This window comes from Pelobates fuscus, chromosome 1, assembly GCF_036172605.1.
Source record: "Pelobates fuscus isolate aPelFus1 chromosome 1, aPelFus1.pri, whole genome shotgun sequence".
NCBI classification, from domain to species: Eukaryota; Metazoa; Chordata; class Amphibia; order Anura; family Pelobatidae; genus Pelobates; species Pelobates fuscus.
In genome coordinates this window covers 178,677,601-178,694,727 of record NC_086317.1, presented here as the reverse complement: position 1 = coordinate 178,694,727, position 17,127 = coordinate 178,677,601, and the positions used below count along the sequence as shown (strand labels likewise).

General features: G+C 42.0%; 1 protein-coding gene across 1 annotated transcript; it reads right to left on the bottom strand.

The window, feature by feature from the left end:
• Positions 1 to 1,028: 1,028 nt before the first annotated feature.
• Positions 1,029 to 12,208, bottom strand: FANCE (FA complementation group E). The gene is made up of 11 exons (XM_063444407.1): positions 12,126 to 12,208; positions 11,745 to 11,950; positions 9,457 to 9,952; positions 5,533 to 5,583; positions 5,211 to 5,273; positions 4,942 to 5,085; positions 4,090 to 4,213; positions 3,216 to 3,291; positions 2,855 to 2,921; positions 2,269 to 2,394; positions 1,029 to 1,224 (listed from the first exon to the last, which is right to left on the bottom strand). Exons 2-11 carry the CDS (start codon positions 11,942 to 11,944, stop codon positions 1,117 to 1,119), a joined length of 1,455 nt encoding a protein of 484 aa, XP_063300477.1. The 5' UTR covers positions 11,945 to 11,950; positions 12,126 to 12,208; the 3' UTR covers positions 1,029 to 1,116.
• Between the last annotated feature and the right edge of the window lie 4,919 nt (positions 12,209 to 17,127).

The window sequence follows — 17,127 nt, the reverse complement described above, 5'->3', positions numbered from 1 at the left end:
AATCAGATCATAGTAAAATGTAATCCCTGCCAATTGATCACTGTAGTCAGTGATCAATTGGCAGGGAAGGGGTTAATTTTTTTATTAAAATGGGTAAAGGGGGGTGGGATTTTAATTGTACTTTATTTTTTTTTCACCAGGGGGCAGGATCAGCACTGATCCGTCTCCCTGCACTTCACAGTAAACCCGGAAGTGCAGGGAGGCGGAAGGTAAGTATACAGAGCACATGTGCTCGCTCTGACATGCTGTCAGAGCGGGCACATATGCTGGGGCAGCACTATCGGGTGCTCCCGGTCTGCCTCTAATACAGAGGCAGACCGGAGCACCATTAACCCCACGATCGCGGCGATCTGGGGTTAATTTTACCGCGTGACGGACAAGGTCCGTCACTCAGCGTTAAGGCAATCCCCTGCGTGATGGACCTCGTCCGTCACTCGTCCTTAAGGGGTTAAACATCCCCTTTAACATAGAGGCGCTTCTCTTGCTCCATTTAAACACACCACATGGCAACTTTAGATACTCCCTTACTTATTTCATGCTGACTGCAGCCAAATATGCTATAGTGACTAGCTGGAGAGCCCCTACGACCCCCGCCAAAAAAGATTGGTACTGTAAAATTGAACATTTTCACACGATGGAAGAACTAAGGTGGGGTGCGCTGAATAAATACCACAAATATCAAGAAATTTGACAACCATGGAAACAGTTTCTGAAAGGTACAATCGCTCCATATGGGAAATCTTAGACTACAGCCTAAATTGAATTGTATATGCTCTTGTGTTTGCCTCAGTTATAAGGCCTTATAGATTTCATCTTACTCAGGGGGAATGTAAAGTTATTGACTTTTGTTATTTAATTGCAATTTCATATTTATTGTTTACTATGTACAACTAAGCTCAACATTTTCAAAGACATGTACATATATTTGCTATATACCATGTGAATTTGTGAATTACGAGATTTACTACAATATTATGCAATGTCTTTATATCTTGTATGAAAAAGATAAGGCAAAAAATAAAAAATATACAAAAAAAAATACATGTAGCAGCAGAAACAATTCAATATCTAACACTTATTTTGCAGTAATGTCATGGAACATTATTTTGAAGAAAATTATGTTGCTTCTCGCAGCTTTTTCAGAACCACTTCAAGTGACTTCTTCATGAATGTTTGGTTGGCATTAACTGCATTAGCTAAAAGTCCAATGTGTGAAGGCAGAATCTGAAAGAAAAAAAAAACAACAATACTGTGGCATGAAACAAAACTAACCTTTCATGGAACAAAAATTATCATTTATAACTAATAGTATTGCAGTATGTCTATGTTGGTATATCTAAAAACAGCTTGCAAAAATCTGCAGATCTTTTGCCTGCAGCCTTTACAAACCCTTTTTTCCCGGTGCAGAATTTTGAGCTGCGAGCGGCTCTCCCATTCATAAACTTCTGTAGTACATTTCAATAAGAAGTTTTAGACAGAAAGGACACAAAGCTAAATTGACATCTGTGGATGAGTGCACACTAACAGGGACATTGTGACTTATGGGAGAAGTCGGGCAACTCTAGCAGAAATATGTCTGGCTCAAAGCTGATGTGGCGTTTCTGCAGTTATGTAAAAACTGTTGATTTCAAATAGAATCAGAACTTTTATGAACTGCAATTAACATGAGATGATACTGACGCCTAAAACATTTTAGCAAGCTGAAGTGCTTTATGTGTGTGGAGTGTTCCTTTACCCATAAGTTTACATTAAAGGGACATCTCAAACATTATGAGAACTGATTATCCATGTATAGATAATAATGCAAGGGTGTCCAATAGTCCTTACCTCCCTGTAGTCAGTTACTTATAGCTGAAATGATTTACAAACATTCCTACAGCTATAATTCAACCCCCACTCAAATACATCACAGTGGAATCTATCATGTTTATTAACTAAACTCCAAATTTTTGCAAATTAGATCTAAATGAAAAAACAAATACTAAAATAGCCATCCTATGATGAGTTGGACAAGCTCAGCCATATAATGCATTTAACCCCTTAAGGACACATGACATGTCTGACATGTCATGATTCCCTTTGATTCCAGAAGTTTGGTCCTTAAGGGGTTAAAAGGGATTCAATTAATCCCTACAATAGCAATTATTTTCTTTAAAAAGTTATATTTTAGCAATATAACTGTTCTATGCAACCTTACTCTTTCTATTCCTTTGACAGTAAAACCCTTAATAATATTATCCATTGCTGCCTATTACACCACTTTCTTACCATGCTCTGATTTCGGTTCATGATATTCAGAAGTAGTTTCGAGAACATAACAGATTTGGAGAACATTTCTGCAGCATTGCACATTGAGAGAAGAAGGAGTTCGAAGTCTGAACGAGAAATAGTCACCTGAGAATGAGAGTGAGTGAAAAAGAAACAAAGAGAGGAAGGGGCATAGTGAACATATATGGATGTGCATGGTTTAAAAAATAGTTTTTCCCGTCAAAATTCATTTACATAAAACTCCATATCTATCTAAATGTAAAATTAAGATTCAGTTCAATTATATCCCAGTACATTTGGTAGATTGTAAGGGCTTTTATTACACCAGTCACGGAAAAAGCAACAGTTCAACTTATGCAGGGGGCTTTATGAAGTTGACTGTCTCCAGTAAACAATGGACTATGATTAATACAAATTATTTACATATATGCTAATTAATTGATCTAGGCTGGTGGAATATAACATTTTAACAGCTAAAAGAAAAGAAAAAGTGTAGAGAATGAAAACACAGGGCATTTTAATATATTAACTGTGTAAATGTAAAATGGGTGACAGCTTTAAATATAATAATGTGATTACATATCACCTGTTTTTCCAGTAGCATGTGCAAGACATTGACAGAACCTTCACAAAATGGCATTTTTAAAACAGGGCTGGAAATGAAACAGTAACATTGTAAACAAGTTGAGAATATGCATATAACACAGCTGTGTGATAAATGCACTAAATAAAGAAATATTTGTAATGCTAACAGTGTTTTTCACTAAAGTGAGAATTACACAAGTTAGGCAACAATAGCAAAATTAGAAAAATTGTCAGGGCCATTTAGGTTTTCAGTTTTCCTGTTTTGGCCATATTCACTAGAAATTTCCAGCAATCTCACTTTAGTGAGTAAGCCTGTAACTGTTAAAAAAAAAAAAAAAAAAAAAATACTATCACTCACTTACCCAAAACATTGAGGCAAATGTTCTAGCGGAAGGCACTCAGAAACCATTCTACCCAGAAAATCTGTATGCACCGAGCCTACAGTAAGTAGTCGCAGAAACAATGGAGAAGATATTTCAATAATTGTTTATTAGTTTAAGGCTATAAAACATTTTACACATATTAAAGGAACACTCGACTTTAAATAATCACTTTGGTAAATGACCTTACAAGGGAGCCTCCATAAACTAACAGGGTATTTACTAAAATTTGAATTCAAAGAGAATAGCAAATTTGGGGCTGGAGTAGCCAAACTGAATGTACAGTTATCTTGAAGAATTTTTGCAGTTTACCTATTTTCACTTTAATTTTGAAATTCACTAAGAATTCTCACTATGGCAAATAACCCTGTAAGTCTCGCAATCTGTAAAAAGCAGCCCCAAAGCAGTGATCAAACCTGACTTTCTGAAATGTAAATATCTTGTCATAAGTCCTCTAAATTTTGAGGCGCAAAGCCACTTTTAAGCTCCTTGAGAAATCAATGCCCTTTACCCTGCCCACTGTGATTCACTCATTCTCATTTGACCTTGCAAGGAGCAAATTATAATGAAAGGCCATGAAAAGGCCTTTAATATTCTGTATTAGGTGCACATCTCTTTTTGAGTCTTCTTTAAACAGAACACAAATAAAATCACCCTCTTTCAGATGAAAATTAAATAATTTGCTTTATGAACAGTATTAACATTTATTCTTTTTCTTTGCCAAAGATTATCGTTATGATATGGATGAATTATGGCTATGATATGGATGAATCCGATTTAAAAAAAAATAATCAAAGAGTTATTAAAAACAAGAAAAATCACTGTAGCAAGCAATTATAATTGGAATGCTTAGTACCTGTGTCAGCCTGTAAGACTAGTGGGCCAATAAGTATGCAGCATGCTGCTTGAGCATACTTCATACAGAACATTGAGAGTGCAGCAAGGATGGGTCTAGGAGCAGGAGCAGTAAGAGAGAGAGCCTAAGAGTATAACAATAAAAAAGACAAAATTAGAGTACAAAAATGTAGGATAGTTAGTGCAGCAAATATTTAAAAGCGTGATTCCACCTTATAGACTGTCACCAGAAGAAAACTATTTTATTGAAACATTAAAAAGGAACATTCTTGGTACCAATACAACTTTATTGGATTTGCTAGGTTTTGGCTGTATTGTTTATATGCACATAAATACTTATAGTGTTTGCATAAAAAAAATGAGTTTGGCAGAATGCTGCAACATTTAGCCTTTTCAGCCGCACCTCCCTGCAGAAAAAGACTTACCGGTAATTATCAAATGTATGCACACAACTCTGACTAAATAATCAGAACAACAAAGCAAGCTGTGTTAGAAAGAAAGAACACAGGGAGACATATACTAAGGACATCACTAACTGTTTATAGTTTCCCTGACTGTCTGCAGCCAGGTTGTAAATTAAAAGCAGCTCACTCAGTGCTCTTGGGACTGAGATTGTGTGCATACATTTGACAAGGAAGTATTTCAGGCATTAGGGACATTAAAGAGGAGTGCCCCTTTAGGCCACATGATATAAGAGCAAGTATGTTCTTAATTCAGCTGAAAAATTAAACATAAACCACACCCATTGTCTAATATAAAAATTATAGCTCTAAAATGACCCAAAATATGGCTAAAAAGATCTGGGAATCAGCAGACTATCAAGGCCAAGTAAATCTGTGTTTGAGTAATTTACCTGTTCCAGGAAAAGACTTCTGGCCAATGCAGATGAGTGTGCATAACTGAGGTCTGGAGTGATAGAATGCAGAATGCAACAGAGCTTGAGGAGAGATTGTGGAGAGATCTGTGAGATGCTCAACTGGGAGAAGATGCTTTGCAGCTGCCAAAATAAAAATTAGAACGGGAAATTAAAAAACTATTTAAACGTGATGAGAAATAAAACATGTAAAAAAAAAAAAAGGGAGATAAAAAGAAAAAAAGATATACAACAGCAAGTATTTACACCTGTTCTGGACTGCATGACTCACAAAGGTCCTTCAGATCTGCTTGGATTGAATCATTCGATGACTGTAATTAAAAGAGAAGTAGAAAAAAATTAAAATAAATCAGTCAAATGGTTGATCCATTTCCAATGTACTGTTGTAATCAAAATGATTCAACCCCCATTGAAAATCAGGTTTATTGTAAAAATGTACAGATTTTCAGCTGTTTGCAATGAACAAATAAAATAAAAGCAATGGAAATAGTTCAACACAACAAATGTTTTAAGTGATTTCCCCAAATTCAACTGAAATTGCAACTGTATTTTTATGCTCTACACTTTTACCTCAGTGTCCAAATCTCCATGTAGAATTTCCTTTAGTTTTGGTATTCGAGCCTTAAAGAATAAGGTAACATATGTTAGTGGATTGGTCTTTTCTCTTGCGACCCATTTTTTGGTCTTTTTAGAGTTTGATATAATACACTAAAAATATGTAAACAAGGAGTGTAAAGTTAAAAAAATGCAGCTTAACATTTTAAGAAGTACAAAACATTTAAACTGTGAATTGATAGCAAGGTTGTTAAACTGAGTCAGGAAAAGCTCAGTTTGAAAAATTCTTCAAATCTGATAGCCAGGGCTCGAATCCTGCAGGAATGCGTGGGAACGGCGTTTCTGCACTTTAACAGCAGGAACGCCGTTCCCGTTGCTCCTGAAGGCACTCAAGGGGCGGCAAAAAAAAAAAGCCACCCCCAAATGCCCACCGTGTCCCTCCTGTCATGGGGGAATCCAAGAGGTGGCCTGATGGCCACCTGATGGACCCCCCCCCCCCCCCCCGGCGAGTGCCTGTCTCCCTGTCAGACGCGGTGAGGGAGCTGTGTTCGCTCTGCTCTGCTCCCTTGCGTGCCGTTTGCTGATGCCGTGAGCCGGAATATGACGTCATATTCCGGCTCCCAGCATCAGCAGACAGCCTGCGCGGCAAGAGAGGGAGTAGAGCAGAGAGAACTCTAACAGGGAGACAGGCACCCGCTGCACTGAACCCCCACTGGACCCCAGGGACAGGTCCACGCCAGCTCTCCAGGTAGGGAGGCTGCGTGGACATTTTTAAATTTAAAAAAAAAAAAATTTGTGTGTGTGTCTGTCTGTCTGTCTGTCTGTCTGTGACGGAGTGTGTGACTGTGAGTGAACGCATTTATATATACATACAAGTGTATATCATAGAGAATAAAAAAAAAAAAAATAAAAAAAAATGCCATTCTACCTATGTATGATTTAGTGAGAAGATTATAAGCTTAAAAAGTAACTTTTAATAAATAAATCTAAAATGAAAATATATTAAAGAAAAATAATATGAACAGCAGGAGTGAGTGGAGACTATACATCGAGTAAAACTCTGTGACTACTTATACAAGCTGTAAAAGTGTATACATAATAACACTAATGCTGAAGCAATACTGTTTTGCTATAATATAACATCAGGGTATTCCCAAGTAATAGAGGTGATACTGTATTAAATATCACTAATAGCTGTAACAAGAGGGGGGAGATAAGACAACTGCTAAACCAGTGCTGTCAATAGTTAAAAGATTTATGGATAAGTAAGTCCCTACATGATAGTATAACTAGCGACATGGGTTAACTCCACATACAATAATTGATAATGTTCTATGGTGCTTAACCTCAGAAAGATCAAAGATAATGGTTCAGCTAAGACAGATTACTGACAGACGGCAATTAGCCAGTTAAATATCACAAAAGCTGCCTAGATCATAGCAGCGTATTGATAATAAATAAAGGTTTCTGTCAAGCAGTGAAGTGAAAAATAAGGGTTGCTGACCTGGCTCCGTTTTTTCTGCAAGATACCTAGCAGTATATTCTAGTGTAACAACGGCTGCCTGCACTGAATGATGTTATCTTATGCTTGACCACAGTGGAGCACAAAGTAGTAGCTCACCTGTGAAGGACTGCTGACAGGCAGCAGTTAACCGGTTAAAAGTCACACAAGTTGCCCAAGTGCTAGCTGTATCTAAATAATAGGTCAAAGTGTAAAGAGAGGGTTTGCAAACAGTTTTGAACAGGTTGCCTAGGTAGTAGAAAATATACAGACAGTGGCAGAGGAAGGCGTATAGAATAAAGATTCCTACAATAACGCAATGGACGGAACGAGTAGAGGAGATCTATAGAGCAGAATCAATACAGGCCACCCTTCTGGGTCTCGAGGATAAGAATGTGGAGAGATGGCGCCCGTGGCTACTCTATGTTGCTGACCAAAGCTCAGACAGGGACGATCGTCTGCGGACCCGAGGAACCCCGCACCCCCCTCCGAATGGAGATTGAGCTATGCTACGATCCACGCGATGCCATGGGCAATGGAACCCCCACCCATCCACCCCACCCCAGCCCTCCCTCTCCTCAAACCGCTGTCTCATCTTACTGCCCGCCTGCCCGCTCAACCCCCACCACCATCACCACCCTCAGCTTCACCACCATCACCCCCCACCATCCTCACCATCACCTCCCCATCACCCCTCCCCATCACCCCCCCACGACCCTCAGCCTCACCCCCCACCACCGTCACCATCACCCCCCCACGACCCTCAGCCTCACCCCCCACCACCGTCACCATCACCCCCCCACGACCCTCAGCCTCACCACCATCATCACCACCCTCAGCTTCACCCCCCACCACCCTCAGCTTCACCCCCATCATCACCACCCTCAGCTTCACCCCCCACCACCCTCAGCTTCACCCCCCACCACCCTCACCCCACCACCCTCAGCCTCACCCCCACCACCCTCAGCTACACCCACCACCACAGTCACCATCACCCCCCCACCACCCTCAGCTTCACCCCCACCACCCCTCCCCACCCTCAGCCTCACCCCCACCATTACCCCTTCACCCTCAGCCTCACCCCCACCACCCTCACCATTACCCCTTCACCCTCAGCCTCACCCCCACCACCCTCACCATCCCCCATAACCCCCCACCACCATCAGCTTCACCACCACCCTCAACATCACCCCCCTCAGCCTCACCCCCACCACCCTCAGCATCGCCCCTCACCACCCTCAGCATTACACCCCACCACCCTCAGCCTCACCACCCTCAGCATAACCCCCTCTCACATTAGCCCCCCCACTCTCACATTAGCCCCCTCTCACTCTCACATTACCCCCTCTCACATTACCATCACCCCCCGCTCCCTCTCACATTACCATCACCCCCCGCTCCCTCTCACATTACCATCACACCCCCTCTCACCATCACACCCCCCGCTCCCTCTCACCATCACACCCCCCGCTCCCTCTCACCATCAGCTACCCCATACACATAGGGTCTCAGACAAAAACGCAAACATGCTCACAGAGACATACATTCGCACACACAAGGATACTCTCTGTCAGATACACTCTCAGGCACATACACAGGTAGACAGTGCATCAATGTGTATATGTGACACTTTTTTGTTAGTGGGGCCTCATGTTTGCGTTTCGCCTAAGGCCTCATAAAGTCTAGAGCCGCCTCTGACCACACACAAGCATTAAACAAAGACATCACACATGGGGGCACGCAGATAGAGAGAATATGGGTGAGCATTATTTACTAAAGATTCAAATTTTTACTAATCAATTATAAGTAGCAAAACTGAGGCAAACACGTGACCATAGTAGAGTTGAAAAAGTTTACCAGATCATCTATTTTTGTTTAGAACTTTAATCTAGCTCCCTGTGGCTTTGTTGCTCCTCCCCCCGATCCAAAATGCAGGCAGACTCTCTGCACAAGAGATACAGCAACCCCAAAGAAGGTCGAAACAATCTTCCAGGGTTGCTGTATCTCTCGTGCAGAGAGTACCTGACGGCATTTTGGTTCTGGACTGCCCTTATGGGTGGGATCAGTCTGATATGCAAATGGAATAGGTTCTCTCTGTAATGGCACAAGTAAAAATAATTTAGAGACCTGAGCTCTCTCTAAGCTTTTGCTTGTTCTCACATTCTCTGTTTTTGTTAAAATGTTAGTTAACACAAACTGATTTCTAAAACACATGTAGTGTAGTTTAAAGATGCACAACTGTTATAAACTCAGACACAACAATAATATGAAGCTCCTAGAAAAGAGGGACATTAGGACAGAAAATAGGGATTGAAGGATTTGGATTCCAAAAGAGGTATTGTCCCTCCTAAATAGGGACACTTGGAAGGAAATGCCATGACAACAAGGTGACAGTTGAAAGCGTAATGATAAGGGATATAAAATATAACAGAGACTACCTTCACATATTCAGGCAGCTCCTGTCTTTCCATCTCAGGTTCTTCCGTGACTACTTTCTGTTCATCCTGTGAAATGTAGGGGTTTGACAAAGTTACACACAGCTCCTCTGTGCAGACCTTCTTGTTATGGGGCCTGTCATCTCCGTCCAGGAATGAATCTTCGATACAATGCACTTTTCTCTTGTGACGACTAGATGTAAAGTTTTGTTTGAACCATCCAAGTTTTGAGTACCGATCTCTATTCTGACATAATCCTTTGCAAAGGAACTGCATTTTTTCTGCCACCTGTGGACTAGAAGTAGAAATCTGCATTTCTGTGTCTCTAAGAAGGCATCTGCTGAGATATTGTAGCCATTCATCTGAAGAATTTTCGTTTAAAAGAACGGCCTCAGCCAAAGAACGAAGGCATGAGGATGGGACCAGGTGAGCTGCAACATTCAAAAAGCTAAAGAGATTCCTTTGAGACTGTTTTGGAAGGAGAAGCAGTGATGGTTTCCTAAGTAGAAAAAGTAACTAACAATCAAAAATGCATATTAAGGTTAACAACTGAGGTACATATGGGGGCTGTTTTGTACCCTGAGGACAAGAGCTACTTTTACACAAACACGTATTATAACTTATTTATTTACGTCACAGACCACTTAGGGCTTTCCTTTTATACTTTACATAAATATGTAACTTCTAATTTAGCATGGAAAAAGTGAGAAAATAAGAAAATGTAGATATGAATGACAGGGTACAAGTGGAGATTGGAGCACACAAAACAACGTTTAAAGCTTTGGCCACTGTGAAGTGTTTTTTTTAGTGGGCAGTGGGGACAATAAAGGGAGAAGGACAGTTTACTAGCCTCTATTTTCTAAGTATAGGTTTTACTTAAAGGGACACTCTAGGCACCCAGACCACTTCTGCCCATTGGAGTGGTCTGGGTGCCAACTCACACTACTCCTAACCCTGCAAGTGTAATTATTGCTGTTTTCATAAACTGCAATATTTACCTTGCAGGGTTAACTCCTCCTCTAGTGGCTGTCTACACACTATAGCGTCTCTGGACGTCCTCACGCTATGTGAGGACCTCCAGCGTCGCTGAAATCCCCATAGGAAAGCATTGATTTTTTTCAATGCTTTCCTATGGGGAGGTCTAATGCGCGTGCGGCATTAGGTCTCTCCGCCCGCGGCCATGCATGCGCAATAGGTCTCCCCCGCCGGATGATGTCGGCGGTGAAGGAGCTTGGGCGGACCCTGACCCAGCGCCGAGGGACATCGGCGCTGGATACAGGTAAGTCACTGAAGGGGTTTTAACCCCTTCAGCAACATGGGATGGGGGTGGGAGGGATAGGCAGGGGGAACTGCAGTGCCAGGATAACGGTTTGGTTTTCTGGCACTGGAGAGTCCCTTTAACCCCTTAAGGACCAAACTTCTGGAATAAAAGGGGATCATGACGTGTCAGACATGTCATGTGTCCTTAAGGGGTTAAAGGGCAAACACTGATTCTAATGCCATGTGTGCTTCTAACAATTCCCATCTTGTTGTCACTCCCATGTTGGTAAATAGCGGTAAATGTCTGATACTGAGCATTCTAGTCTTTGAGCTGTCAGTATCAATATTTACCCAGAGATAAAGATAAACATTGACATGTTAGTACAGTCATCCATCCATCCAAACCACTTCAGTTACTTTAATCCAGCGCTGGTGACCTCTCCTCTCCTCCGCGTGCATTCAAACAGTCAATAGGAAAGCATTCCTCAATGCTTTCCTATGGACATTCTGCACGCTGAATGCGATTTCCAGCGTCGCAGAAGCACCTCTAGCGGCTGTCATGAAGACAGCCACTAGAGGCTGGATTAACCCTGCAATGTAAACATAGCAGTTTCTGTGAAACTGCTATGTTTACATTTGAAGGGTTAAAACCTGGGGGACCTGCAACCCAGACCACTTCATTGAGTTGAAGTGGTCTGGGTTACTAGTGTCCCTTTAATAACCTCTGTATTATCCTCAAGTGTATGTGTGTCAAAACTGACTAACAAGTGTTGGTTTCAGATTGTAAAGACCAAAAGGAAAAGCTCCTGATTGATGGAGCACCTGCCTGTGCCAGTGAAACAGCTCTAAGAATTAAAGGGGAAAATATGTATTTTTTTTTTTATTGTAATAATATTTTTTTCCCATGCATTATCTATTTAATGCATTCATAACTGAGTTTGCTTCCAACCTGTCAGTAATGAATGACCAATGCAATTAATATGTGACTTCCACTTGGACAGATACATCATGTTTGTAAAATAAATCCTTACATAATCAGATCCCCATTTGGTCCAAGAGTGGGCACCTCCATACACAGCCTGTCTGTCATGCTTTTCCATGGGAATGGTCCAGGGACTCTCTGCATGGCCCTGAGGGCAGCTAGGGTACCCTGTGGCCCCGAGCTGAGGGCCTGTAATACGAGACGCTGACCTCCCTCCTCACAGCCTGCAATGTCTGGGCACTCCGCCATCTCCACCTGTAAAGTGTTGACATTTATTATTGACACCGGGCACGTTACAACACTGTATGGCAGAGGACATGTTAATAAACCACAGTTTATATTTGCAAATCTTTTAACCAGCTACTCATTCCATCCTCCCTCACTGTGAAGCCCAACTGATATACAATCCCTATCGCATTATAATACTCACCTAGAAATCACTATAAACTTTCACAAAACAGTCCGTGACACCAGGCTGCAGGAGATCCGCCATTTGTAAGCCTGGCACGGTATTGTCCAATAACATTACACCTCTCTTCCTTCTCCGCTCCGAGTTAGGTGAGAGACGCGCTGTGATTGGCTGTGCTACAAGAGGCGGACTATAGTTGCCAATATTTACAAAAATCAATAAATACATTTCCAGTTCAGGGATGCAAACACAGTGATAGACGATTCACGCACAGAAGCACACATATACATTAAGGGACACACAAGCACTAATAGACACACACACACACACACACACACAGAGAGAAATAAGAAAACAAATATTTGTCAGCACTTCATCTCCCCCCCCCCCCCCCCCACATTTATTTTATATGTTTCTCTTTGTGACTATTGTAAATATTTGTATTAACCCCTTCGGGACCGGACTGGTTTTTGCGATGTTTGTACGTTAAGGACCAGAGCTATTTTAACACTTTTGTGGTGTTTGTGTTTAGCTGTAATTTTCCGCTCTCTCATTTACTGTTCCAATACAAATTATATATTGGGGTTTTTTCCAGGACAAAAAGGGCTTTCTTTACATACTATTATTTTTATCATATGTCATATAATTTAATTTAAAAAAAAAAAAATATGGTGAAAAATTAAAATAAAAAGAAAAAACATGTTTTTTGACTTCTACTTAAAATCTTTTACTAATCTACAAAATCGAATGAAACAAACTGCTAAATAGATTCAAAATGTTGTCCTCGGTTTAAAAACACCCAAAGTTTACGTGTTTTTTTGCTTTTATTTGCAAGTTATAGGGCTATAAGTACAAGTAGGAAATTGCGGTTTCAAAATGTACATTTTTCAAATGTATCAATAGTGACATTGTAACACGGTTATGTCATAAATCTCCAAAAAAACACCCAACATGTATATTTTCTTAAACTAGATAACCCAGGGTATTCATCTAAGAATATTTTGATACTTTCTATGCAGCCATTTTACCACAAACCTTTGCCAAACTTTGCATAGGTAATTTTTTTTTTTTTCACATAAATTGCAATTCAGGTATAAATTCACAGATTCTGTTAGGTGTCACTACCAAACAACACCCCAATATGTGTTCAGCAACATCTCCCGAGTACAGGGATACCCCCATGTATAGGTGTGTCGGGTTGTGGGGGGACTAAAAGGCCACATTTGGCCGGTGCGCATATCAGTTTCCCAGCTTGGAATTTTGACATGTAGTCAACCTCCATGCATGTCTTATTTGGGACATTTTTTAAGCCGGCCAATGTATTTTACCCCCATCAAGCCATATGTTACGGTAACCTCCAGGCTGGCTGGAAGTTGGACCGTAGAAAGGATGCTCCTAGCGCTCACCAACGGATCATCAGCACCGTAGACACCATAACTACTGCGTAGCCACCATAAGTACTGCAGACTCTACGAACCACCGCTGCTGGGCTGGTATCTCACCGTCTGCTCTGCGCCCTGGACCTACAACCAGGCTCCAGTAGGTGAACCTCTTCCTTCTGTAGAGCGAAGCAGGATCAGGAACAAGAGCTCTTACAACAGCTCAGTAGCTAAGGGAGTATGAAGAGCATAGCAATCCCTGTAGTGATTATAGCTGTCCCCTACAAACATGAGTCAAGGCTGCAAGTTAGAGGGTCAGAAGAGGTCTGAGGTGCTGGAACACCCAGCCTGGTTTTTATTACCATTTTGTAAATACAGGACCACCCACAGGGAGGGACAAAACAACCAATCATACACGTACATCATTGAAAAACACTCCCAGTAATTACACACAAAATCCTCCCCTCTGTCTGTGATATAATTATGGTTTAACATAATTATCACAGACAGTAAAAATAAAGTTTTTACACATACACTGTAACTTTAAAACCATACATTCAATCTCCATAAAAAATTACATATTTAAGCTCAGCATACATCAAACATAAAAACTTCCAAAAATCATACAAATCCCTACAGCGGATCAAAAGTTAAGTGGAAGTCCTTTATGACCGACCGCAAGCACAATTTCCTGCCCAAAACAGTTCCATAGATTTGGGCTGTGCGGTCGGTCAATTTCATGCAGAAAAACGACTAAGTCCCATCTTCGAACGGGACTTAGTCTCTGGAGCTGAAAGTTCAGTATGGAAGAAGGTAAGGGTCAGCGGTGTTCGTGTATTTGCGCATCCGATTTTAGTTCCACAGAATCTTTAGCATACACCGCTGACCGCGTTCGAATGAACAAAGATGGCCGCCGCCACGTGTTCGACTGTCGAATGGCGGCCACCCAGCGTTCGACAATTAACCTGCAGTAACCTCACAGCCTGGGAGGTAAATTGCCTGCACACTTTAACTTCTGGGAGGTCTGCCTGTGTGGTACTTGGTTCACTAAGCCCCATTTACTGAACCAAGAGGGAGAAAGCCAGGAAAAAGTTATTTTACAGGTCTGGGGACATAGTCTTAAAGGGGCATTGTTCACCAAAGTCACAATATGTCCCCAGACGGTTCTTAAAGGGCCATACACACCCAATAAAAGTCCATAAGTTTTCAGGGGCACAATCATCCAGGGGCCATAGTCATGAGGAAGGAGGCTGGCAAATAGGCTTCTCCACAATCCAGGGAAGCAGGGCAATTTTCCATTTAAAGGGCCAGTTACAAATAGCAGTTTTTAACACCATATATTTTTGAAAAGTAGACACCCTAGGATATTTCACATGGTGGTATTTTAACACTTTCCATGCACTAATTCTACCACCAGGCTTTGTCAAACATTGAGTTAGTAAAATTGTTTCTGTTTTTTTCCACACACATTGTACTTTAGGCATGAATTAACAGATCCTGTTATGTGTCACTGCCAAACAACACCCCAATATGTGTTCAGCGACATCTCCCGAGTAGTGATTTATTGAACGGTTCACAGGCGAATAGTTCCTGGCGAACATAGCGTGCTTGCGTTCGCCACGGTGGGCGAACACATGCGCGGTTCGATCCGCCCCCTATTCGTCATCATTGAGTAAACTTTGACCCTGTGCCTCACGGTCAGCAGACACATTCCAGCAAATTAGCAGCAGACCCTTCCTTCCAGACCCTCCCACCTCCTGGACAGCATCCATTTTAGATTCATTCTGAAGCTGCATTCTTAGATAGAGGAGGGAAAGTGTAGCTGCTGCTCATTTGATAGAGAAATTGATAGCTAGGCTAGGGTATTCAGTGTCCACTACAGTCCTGAAGGACTCATCTGATCTCTGCTGTGTCAGTGTGTATCATGGTCTCTGAGGACAGGTGTCAATCAATATCTGCCAAGTGACCCTATGTAGGGGGAACAGTCTATATTCTGCTCTGTGTCAGTGTGTATCATGGTCTCTGAGGACAGGTGTCAATCCATATCTGCCAAGTGACCCTATGTAGGGGGAACAGTCTCTATTCTGCTCTGTGTCAGTGTGTATCAGGGATTCTTAGGATAGGTGTCAATCCATATCTGCCAATTGACCCTATGTAGGGGGAACAGTCCCTATTCTGCTCTGTGTCAGTGTGTATCAGGGTCTCTGAGGACAGGTGTCAATCCATATCTGCCAAGTGACCCTATGTAGGGGGAACAGTCTCTATTCTGCTCTGTGTCAGTGTTTATCATGGTCTCTGAGGACAGGTGTCAATCAATATCTGCCAAGTGACCCTATGTAGGGGGAACAGTCTCTATTCTGCTCTGTGTCAGTGTGTATCATGGTCTCTGAGGACAGGTGTCAATCCATATCTGCCAAGTGACCCTATGTAGGGGGAACAGTCTCTATTCTGCTCTATGTCAGTGTGTATCAGGGATCCTTAGGATAGGTGTCAATCCATATCTGCCAAGTGACCCTATGTAGGGGGAACAGTCTCTATTCTGCTCTGTGTCAGTGTGTATCATGGTCTCTGAGGACAGGTGTCAATCCATATCTGCCAAGTGACCCTATGTAGGGGGAACAGTCTCTATTCTGCTCTGTGTCAGTGTGTATCAGGGATCCTTAGGATAGGTGTCAATCCATACCTGCCAAGTGACCCTATGTAGGAGGAACAGTCCCTATTCTGCTCTGTGTCAGTGTGTATCAGGGATCCTTAGGATATGTGTCAATCCATATCTGCCAAGTGACCCTATGTAGGGGGAACAGTCTATATTCTGCTCTGTGTCAGTGTGTATCATGGTCTCTGAGGACAGGTGTCAATCCATATCTGCCAAGTGACCCTATGTAGGGGGAACAGTCTCTATTCTGCTCTGTGTCAGTGTGTATCAGGGATCCTTAGGATAGGTGTCAATCCATACCTGCCAAGTGACCCTATGTAGGAGGAACAGTCCCTATTCTGCTCTGTGTCAGTGTGTATCAGGGATCCTTAGGATAGGTGTCAATCCATATCTGCCAAGTGACCCTATGTAGGGGGAACAGTCCCTATTCTGCTCTGTGTCAGTGTGTATCAGGGATCCTTAGGATATGTGTCAATCCATATCTGCCAAGTGACCCTATGTAGGGGGAACAGTCTATATTCTGCTCTGTGTCAGTGTGTATCATGGTCTCTGAGGACAGGTGTCAATCCATATCTGCCAAGTGACCCTATGTAGGGGGAACAGTCTCTATTCTGCTCTGTGTCAGTGTGTATCAGGGATCCTTAGGATAGGTGTCAATCCATATCTGCCAAGTGACCCTATGTAGGAGGAACAGTCCCTATTCTACTCTGTGTCAGTGTGTATCAGGGATCCTTAGGATAGGTGTCAATCCATATCTGCCAAGTGACCCTATGTAGGGGGAACAGTCCCTATTCTGCTCTGTGTCAGTGTGTATCAGGGATCCTTAGGATAGGTGTCAATCCATATCTGCCAATTGACCCTATGTAGGGGGAACAGTCCCTATTCTGCTCTGTGTCAGTGTGTATCAGGGGCTCTGAGGACAGGTGTCAATCCATATGTCAAGGTGTCAATATGTCATATGTCAGGTGTCAATCCATATCCATTGTGA

Excerpts from the sequence above, each read along its gene's own strand:
- FANCE (XM_063444407.1), bottom strand. The coding sequence starts at position 11,944 with ATGGCGGAGTGCCCAGACATTGCAGGCTGTGAGGAGGGAGGTCAGCGT. Across the intron at positions 5,584-9,456 it reads AGCTGCCTGAATATGTGAAG|GCTCGAATACCAAAACTAAA; the intron begins GTAGTCTCTGTT and ends TTATTCTTTAAG. Across the intron at positions 4,214-4,941 it reads GAAGTCTTTTCCTGGAACAG|GCTCTCTCTCTTACTGCTCC; the intron begins GTAAATTACTCA and ends TTATACTCTTAG.